Consider the following 8,804-nt stretch of genomic DNA (forward strand, 5'->3'; position numbering starts at 1 on the left):
ATTCATGGGTTAGGGAGATCAAGGGTGATTAGGTTAGTTCTAGGATGTTTTAGTGTAGATCATTCTTGTTCCTTGCTAGTAGAGTATTCATAATGCATCTTCTGAGTTGGCCACTCAAAAGTTGATCAATAGACATTTCCCACCCAAAAGGTGTTTGATGAAATGCCTGAGACAACTCTCCTAGGCTTTTAGTATACTTTGCCAAAGACATTTGTTGTTAAAGGTGCTAAGATAGCTAATAGACTTGTTAGTAATGATTGCTTTCACATTATTCAACCAAAGACATTTGATGTTTGAGATATGTTAGCAAATGAGCATTCATCTAGACATAGAGCTTGCTTAGAATTGTGTCTAGGCTTAAGGTCGATAGTTTGATTGATCATTTGCCATCCTTAGTTTGATACTTGATCACCCAATGTCTAATCCATATGCCCATGAGTTCTCTTTTCCCTTAGTCAAGAAAGTATCATTCTGTAATTGCTTTCTAGTATTAGTAGTAGTTTGAAACCCATCTAAATCATTGGTTGCACTTAGATTAAGTGAGTACTTGCATTCTCGGTGCTTTGATATCCCTCAAAACTGGTTCGACAATCATTTATACAACAACATTTGTCTTAGGAGCCTTGAAAACTCCTAACATTACCAAACGAAAATGTTTAGTAATGGGCTTATCTAATATGTTATTGGTTCTATGATTTTAATGGATTTGAAAATCCAAGCAAAATCTAGTGTTATTGGTTATATGATTTTAAAATATGTATTCAAATTCATTGTTATTGGTTCTATGATTTTAATGGATTTGAAAATCCAAGCAAAATCTAGTGTTATTGGTTATATGATTTTAAAATATGTATTCAAATTCATTGTTATTGGTTCTATGATTTTAATGGATTTGAAAATCCAAGCAAAATCTAGTGTTATTGGTTATATGATTTTAAAATATGTATTCAAATTCATTGTTATTGGTTCTATGATTTTAAAATAGATTTCAAAATTAGGTGTTATTCAATAGTAAGGATTTGATTAACCATTTGATTTGAATTTGGATTTGAATAGATTTATAAGTGTTTTAGAGAGTAAAATACAAAGAAACAAATATTGAGTTATAGCTTGTTATTTTGAATGGATTTGTCTTATAAATTTTTCTCTAACAAAAAATGTCCAATATCTCACGTATACAACAAAAATTTCAAATAAGCCATGGCACTTTCATCATGCAATATTCTATTATAACACCAACTTTCATTTTTCAGTAGAATATGTCATCGTTTCTTTTTTGGTAGGAGTATGTTGTTTCTTTTGAACAAAAAGTTATATTTCCTGATTTTTTTTATTTTCTATTATTTCTATATTGATTTTCCGTTTTCCATAATACATGCGTCATGATTTATATATAATCTTCATTATACACACAGAATTTTATAAACACACAAACACATAAACCCTAAAACCAGAAGCATCAATGGGAGAATCACATCAAGAAACACAAGACCCATCGCAAGAATGAGAAAAAGGTTCATATATTCAATGGAGTCCTGAAGAAAATAAAACTTTGATCAATTTACTTTGATCAATTTACTTTTGGTATATTCAAATCTCGGTTTCTAATTTTTAAATCTGCACCCCCTTTTCCTTACAAGACACAAACAGAGATCGTACTTGCGTGTGTTGGGTTACATAATTTTCTTCGAAAGTTTTGTAGAACAGATAATTTTTCTGAAGAAAAAGACTTTGAGGATGTAGAAGATGTTGAAGAAGTTAATAACAATGATGAAGAAATTCTTGTAACTCAGGATCAGCAAAGAGAACATGTCAATCAAGTGAGAGTCACAATAGCAACAGATATGTGGAGAGATTTTATAAACGTATGATATATGAATGTGTTTTACTTTTTATATACTTTGTTTTATTATAAAGCTGAATTTATTGCAAATTCATTTGATTGATTTTAATAATCTATTATTTTGATTTTGAATTCTGTATGTTTGATTTCGAAATCTATATGTCTGATTTAAGAATTAAGGTATTTCTTAAATCCTAGAAGAATTCTCAAATCCATTAAAATCATAGAACCAATAAACCCTGCTTAGCGTCATAATTGGGTCATTTTGTTCAAAATATCCTTGTAAGCCGAAAACTTGTTTTCGAGCATTAACTTTTAAAACGACGTAGTTTCCACCTATTGCATTTTTTTTCTCTGGATAAGAGCATCTTGCAGATTCGAAGCTTCAAAGTAAAAATCGCCATGGCTGGGATAACCAGCACCGTAGGATTCAACGCCGTTTTCGCCGGAATCACCAAAACGTTACCATTCTCCGTTTCATCTATCGATTCCAAACTCTACGGTCTCCGTCTCTCCACCGCCGAACTGCCAATTCCCAGTTCTCCTCGCCGTGGGCTCGCCGTCACTTGCCGTTACGGTGGTGGAGGCGGAGGAGGATATCGTTTCTCGGGAGACTCAAGGAGAGGCAGGCCGAAAGAGGCAGAAGTAGATGAAGCGCTCGATATCGCCTCAATTAGGTCAGCTACTGTGAGGCTAATCGATGGGCAACAGAACATGGTAAAGCTTACTCCTTTTTTCCTTTTAATTAAAGATTTGATTCAGACAAAACAGACCAATGAAAGTTGCAGTTTTTGTGTTTGTTTTTTTTTAGCTTGGGCTAGTGTCTAAAGACGAAGCTGTTCGAAGGGCTGAAGATGCTGAGCTTGATTTGGTATGTGTAACTAACATTCCATTGCAATGTTTTTTCACTTGTGGTGCTTTAGCTTCTTGGTGTGTTCGTTTTCAGGTGATTCTATCGCCTGATGCTGATCCTCCTGTTGTTAAAATGATGGACTACAGGTGAATATTCATCTTTAAATATTTATTGAAATGTCTCCTTACATATACGGAACAAGGCATAATATTAACTTAATGATGTTTTTTTCTTTCTTTATCAGTAAATATAGATATGAACAGCAAAAGAAGAAGAAGGATCAACAGAAGAAAAGTATTGAATTCTCTTCTTTGTTTTAGAGTTGGTGAGATAGATGCTAATAATAGCTAATAGCTCATTTGTTTGATCTTGTGTTGATTTGTGTTAGCCACTCGCATGGACTTAAAGGAGCTTAAAATGGGGTAAACTATTGTTCATGCATTTTAGTTTTGTTGACTACTACTTCTCTTTAAAGGTTGTGCTCTTTTTTTGTCTCGGCAGTTATAACATCGATCAGCATGATTATTCTGTACGTATGAAAGCTGCCCAAAAGTTCTTGCAAGATGGTGACAAGGTTGTTTGTTCCCCATGGTCTTCATAAGCTGCGAGATAGTTCTGTACCATTCAATTTATATATTTGTTTATGCACTCAGGTTAAGGTGATTGTGAGCATGAAAGGAAGAGAAAACGAGTTCAGAAATATTGCTATCGAACTCCTCAGACGTTTTCAAACCGAAGTAGGAGAGGTAACATATTATTTTCTTCTCTTTTACACCATACAAGTCTATGGATCATTTGCGTCTCTGAAACTTGCTCCGCATCTGCAGCTTGCGACTGAAGAAAGCAAAAACTTTAGGGACAGAAACTTGTTCATCATCTTGGTTCCAAACAAAGAAATGATCAAGAAACCACAAGAACCCTCCTCGAGAAAGAAGAAGAAAATAGCTGCAGAAAATGAAGTTTTACCTGCGGAAAATAAAGTTTCGACTGCAGAAAATGAAGTTTCAGCTGCAGAAAATGAAGTTTCGGCTGCGGAAAATGAAGTTTCAGCTGCAGAAATAACGACGCCTCCATAAAAATTTCTGTCTGCAAATCGAGTTTGGAGTTTAAATCGTGAGGTCAAGGATTCGAGAGTTGAAGTAAAGTTTTGTATATTTACTTTTCTAGCATGTCTCAAGAGAACTGTAATCAGTAGAATTAGTCCTACTTGAATGATGTTCTGATCTTGCCTGGAATCTTTTTGTATGACTAATCAGTTTTAGTCTATACACAATTCTTTGTTTTCATTTACACAAGGCCAAAGAATGTATATTCGTTGATAAGTAATTTCTGATGGTAAAGCTAGACTTTACTGGTTTTTCTTGACTATGTAATCTTTTAGTCTTTACAAATATTTTTAGTATTTAGAAACATGCCCATATTTTTCTGATAATTATCAGAATAGTTCATATATAAAAGTACTAGAAAAAACACCCCATATCTTTATATAATTATAAAACTGCCATACATGTTTCCTTATTTACATACCCCAAATCTTTAAGTATACACATAACTACAGTTATGAGGTAATTTTGTATATATAGTTATTTGTACTGGTCCCTTAGATCTATAGTTATTTACATAATTGTCCCAGATATGATGGTATTAACCAAGCTGCCCCAAATCTTTCACTATCTACATAGTTATTAACTTACTGATTATAAAACTATTTGAGATTATATATTATGTACGTAGCAGTAGTAAAGATGAAAAGCTAAAATGCATTCTTCTTCATTTTCTTTAAACCATCTATTTCACATGTTTTTCCTACAAGTTAAGGATAAAATGGAAAAAGGTTGGTGCCAAAAAACGAGCAATTTACAAGTCGTTTTAAGAGTTAGCCGTGGAAACTTCAAGAGTGGTGTTATGTCCATAGGCACTTAAATGAGCCTAATGGCAGCAATGGAGACTCTGCATCATCTCTTACTTCTTCTTGCTTCTTTTGCATCAAATGAGTCATGAGGCTACTCTCTTCTATCTGGATTCACACAATGAAAAAACTCTCGGTTAAAGTGTTAAAAATATAGATTCTTCTGTTTTTGTTTGATTCATTACCTCCATGACTGCAGTTGATGCCAATAGATTTTCACATTTGCCAAGCATATATTTTTCTTTTGCAGCTATAACAGCGAGATCTGAAACAAGCTTATTCATCTCTTCCATCTGTGAGTGTAGAGAGCAGATCGATGATCCCATAGTCTGCATAACATCAAGTGCTGAGGACATAGCCAACTTCAGAGTTCCAAGGTCCACCTTTGATAACAAGAGCGTTACTAAGATCCAAAGTCTCCAATCACTCTATGAAAAGGTAAAACCAAATACCTTTGTTCCTCCAGTTAGTGGAAGGCGGAGAGTATTTGCTTCCAAGTCTGCTATGGCACCAGCTACAGAAGTAACGTGTTCTCTCTCGAGTATGGCCCAATCTTCAAGGCAACCCATCTGTTGAAACACTTTTTTAGGTCACATATGCTGTTTGATGAGAGAGACAAAGAGAGAAGACTTACCTGCTTACTTAAGATGTCTTCAAGCTTAATTTCTAGCTTCAACTGTTGGAGGTAGATTCTTTGAGTTGTCACATGATCTCTTAGCTCTGATGTTGCATGCCAGACATTGTATAGAGTTTCCTGTTAACTCAAGATTGTTAAAATACACTTCACACTAAGAACTTTTAATGAAACTTCTTTGTAAGTAATTTTACCTCTGCGATTAACCTTTGAATATAACCGACTCCCTCAGCTCGAGCGTTTGCAAACCGCCATTGTGAGTATCTATTATATAGCAAGCGCAGTTGATGAACATCTTCTATATAATTTGCCTTTTTTCCTTTCTTTACATCAGCCATGAAACTGAGAACTGAGGTTGGGCTGCTTGTAGACGCGTTGGTTTGTCTTAATCGGGAAGGACTTACACCTCTTGGTGGCGGTGTAGACGATCTCACACAAGAGAGATTCGCGCCTCTCAAAGGACTCATCCCTCGAGAATGAGAGGATGATGATGATGATGATGAAAATGAGGATCTGCTTGGAGAAGCTGCGCGTGATCCAGGAGCAGACAATGGGTGCACCCTAGCTGAAGTTGCTCTATCTAATGAACTTGCAGACAATAGCCTATTTAAACTATTACTACCATTTTCTGAATTTGTTGGAGACATTACTAGTCCACCATTTTCACAAGCGGACAACAACCTCGCCGTGTCGCTAGAAGATTTTTGCAAAGGTTTAGAGGTTTTGTTGGACAAAGACAGAGACGTTGTCCTAACCGCTTTATCACCAAGATCCAAGCTTCTGTTCATAGACATTCTACTAGGCCATCGATGCTGTTGTATTAACCTACTATGAGGACCATCATCTACAGGTTTCGAATTCTCTGATTGACCTGCAGTCACATTCTTACCCTTCAGTGGACTTCTCGTATGTTTCCTTGAGACAGAGGTTGAAGACGGTCTCAATGTGCGGTCAATAGAAGAAGTAACAAACGGTTTCTCCTTAACAACAGGAACTGAGAGTGAATCAGACTGAAATGAAACGCTGAGACTCCTCATAGTAGAAGGCCATAACCCTTGAGGTACACGACCGGTAGATAATTTCTTAGAAGAAACAGGTAAATCTATAGATACATCACTAACCGGTGTGGACGGATTAGTGGGAGTGGTTGGCGTTGAAGAACGTTTCCTTTCTGCTGAAACAGCTCTTTTCGATAAAGACTGAGAGGTTGAAGACACAGTCCTAGTGACATTAGGTGAAGGGCATCTACGAGTTTTAGTGGGAGTAGGTGATCTGTATCTTGAACTGACCTCCATTGTTCTAGACCGGCGCGTGGCAGCAACTGCATTGTTCTTCTCCGCTGGAACAAGAGGCGATCTTGTAGTATCGGTGACAGATTGCTGTAGCTGCTTTGCCATTGCTGCTTTTTTAGAACCACATAAAACTTCCATTCAAGCTATAACAAGTACAAGCTTGCATTGATTTGATTCAGCAGCTAATGCCTCCCCTTTTATTCTGCAATAAGACAGGAGAAAAGTGAGATACCTTACAGATGGGCAAGAAGGGGAAAAGCATAGAGAATATTTAGACAACCAGGTGATAAAGAAAGGAAAAGATTACATATTTACAACCGAGACTCAGGATCAAGAATCAAGAATCTCTTTAAAGCAATCCAAGTCAAACATAGAATTAAAAAATGCAAGATCTCTAGGTGTTTTTAAGATGGTTTTTTACATCAAGATCAAGCCAAAGCAGAAGGCAAAATCCAAAGAGATCAAGACATGGAGATTGAAAAAGACAAATCTTTGGTCCGTGCGACAAGCTGACTTGCTTCATATAACACAATAAAGTGAGGTTCTATAGTAGGATAGGGGTCCCCTAAGAAAAGTTAAAGGGACAACAAGAACAGCTTGAGCGCCCTAGGAGTGAAAAAAGATAAGAAAAGCTGCGCCTAGGACTATAAAACCAAACTGTCAAACAAGAAAGCAGAGAGGGAGAGAAAGGCAGGTCTAGCTAGTACTAGTAGTAGTAGTTTAATTACACTTTCACATAAACAGAGATATTCTTGATTTAAGATCAAAAGACGTTTACTTTAAAACTTGTGAGCAAATAAGGTTTATATATCAGTGTCACTGTCACGGGTGTGACATGGTCTGATCAGAGATGGGCTGGACAAATTAATGGAGATTTCTGTTTTTAGTCACAGACCCACCTTTCTTCTTGTTCCTCTTTGCATGAAAATCAAAAACCATCTCAAAGTTCACAAAAAAGAAGTTTCATTGAACTAAAATTTTTAATAATTCATTATTGAAATAGTCTGATAATAATAATAAAAATAACCAGATTAGCAGATTCATATGTGTTTTGCAAAAGGGAAGAGAGAAAGAGGACCACGTGTTTAGAAGAATCAGTGTCCACTCTTAAGTTAAAAGGTGAAACTTTGAAGTAAATAGTGACAACAATGCAGATGATTATAGCAAAAACCCACTTTGATTCTTGGTAATTAAAATATAAGTTAATGTTTTGACCATGTGAAATACTGATATTTCGAGCCATCAACCTTGATTTTCCCAAGAAAATTGAAGTTTTCTTCTTATTTTTTTTTCTTGGTTTATAGTGAAATGAGAAGAATCCAAAAAAAAAAATGTATAGTAGTTCTATTTTTTATTAACATGGGCTTGTGTTGTGTCTCTCATGAAGCAGACAAGTTTTATCGATCGCAACTATTTAGAATTCATTATTTAATTTACCAAAAACTTTCTCTGCAAATGTTAAGAGTTGTTCTTCCTTCATTTAAATCTCTCTTAACGCCAGAAAAGGAAACAATAATCGACCGTTTCTAATTTAGAAATCATATATTATCAAATTAGGGTCCGAAGCAAAATCAGAAATTAACATATACTTATAATCGAAGCTAACACACTTAGAGATTCGAAGTGGAAACTCTGAGAAGCTAACCTGGAAATCCAGAATGATGACGAGCAATAATTGATCGCCCAGATCAAAAAGCAACGATCCGAACGTAGTTTGGGTTAAAACCAGGTTGGAAAGTGTAAAACTCCTCACCGGAAATGGAGAACGCTGAACGCCAACTTGGGGGAGGTTTCTTTCTCTAAGAAAATGTTCTGAATTTCAAACTCTAACAAGAGAACAGAGGAGAAAAAAAAGAACTTATTTGAATTTTCCTCTTTTCAAATTTCAACTTAAGTACCCTTTATTATTATGGTAACCCAAAGAGAAAAATGTTGATTTTTTTTTATTTTATATATTATTTTTTAATCACTGTCCCCACAAAACATCGTTTGATGATAGTGATTCTTATTAGTTTTGCACGACGTATTTCCCACCGAAATCATAGCATAAGATCCCCTTCAAACTATGATTTCGTGTTAAATCTCCTCGGATTAACTGTTTCAAATATATTTCTCATTTGAAACTTAATTACCCATGTAACATGGTTTTAGTTGGTTTATTATTTACAAAATAATTTTAAACCGGTTAAACTAAACCATTCATTTTTTTATTAAAAAAAACAAATTTTATTAAAAACTCTAATTCAACGTCGTCCCATTGTTCTTATAATCAG

General features: G+C 35.2%; 2 protein-coding genes across 7 annotated transcripts; one reads left to right on the top strand and one right to left on the bottom strand.

The window, feature by feature from the left end:
• Nucleotides 1-2,180: 2,180 nt before the first annotated feature.
• Nucleotides 2,181-4,022, top strand: LOC106337079 (translation initiation factor IF-3). 4 transcript variants are annotated; one of them, XM_013776112.1, is made up of 8 exons: nucleotides 2,181-2,560; nucleotides 2,655-2,842; nucleotides 2,941-2,990; nucleotides 3,085-3,118; nucleotides 3,198-3,270; nucleotides 3,350-3,442; nucleotides 3,524-3,671; nucleotides 3,714-3,986. In XM_013776112.1, exons 1-8 carry the CDS (start codon nucleotides 2,246-2,248, stop codon nucleotides 3,770-3,772), a joined length of 960 nt encoding a protein of 319 aa, XP_013631566.1. In that variant the 5' UTR covers nucleotides 2,181-2,245; the 3' UTR covers nucleotides 3,773-3,986. The 4 variants fall into 4 exon arrangements, with proteins under 4 accessions (XP_013631566.1, XP_013631567.1, XP_013631565.1 ...); XM_013776113.1 differs by having other exon boundaries at nucleotides 2,182-2,560; nucleotides 3,524-3,692; nucleotides 3,735-3,986; XM_013776114.1 differs by having other exon boundaries at nucleotides 2,210-2,560; nucleotides 2,655-2,714; nucleotides 2,790-2,842; nucleotides 3,524-3,948.
• Nucleotides 4,023-4,444: 422 nt separating this feature from the next.
• Nucleotides 4,445-8,356, bottom strand: LOC106337687 (QWRF motif-containing protein 4-like). 3 transcript variants are annotated; one of them, XM_013776812.1, is made up of 6 exons: nucleotides 8,177-8,356; nucleotides 5,434-6,733; nucleotides 5,240-5,359; nucleotides 5,058-5,174; nucleotides 4,791-4,988; nucleotides 4,445-4,713 (listed from the first exon to the last, which is right to left on the bottom strand). In XM_013776812.1, exons 2-6 carry the CDS (start codon nucleotides 6,667-6,669, stop codon nucleotides 4,600-4,602), a joined length of 1,785 nt encoding a protein of 594 aa, XP_013632266.1. In that variant the 5' UTR covers nucleotides 6,670-6,733; nucleotides 8,177-8,356; the 3' UTR covers nucleotides 4,445-4,599. The 3 variants fall into 3 exon arrangements, with proteins under 3 accessions (XP_013632266.1, XP_013632268.1, XP_013632267.1); XM_013776814.1 differs by lacking the exon at nucleotides 8,177-8,356 and adding an exon at nucleotides 6,953-7,241; XM_013776813.1 differs by lacking the exon at nucleotides 8,177-8,356 and adding an exon at nucleotides 6,839-7,241.
• Nucleotides 8,357-8,804: the final 448 nt, after the last annotated feature.

Source organism: Brassica oleracea, chromosome C4 (assembly GCF_000695525.1).
Source record: "Brassica oleracea var. oleracea cultivar TO1000 chromosome C4, BOL, whole genome shotgun sequence".
NCBI lineage: Eukaryota > Viridiplantae > Streptophyta > Magnoliopsida > Brassicales > Brassicaceae > Brassica > Brassica oleracea.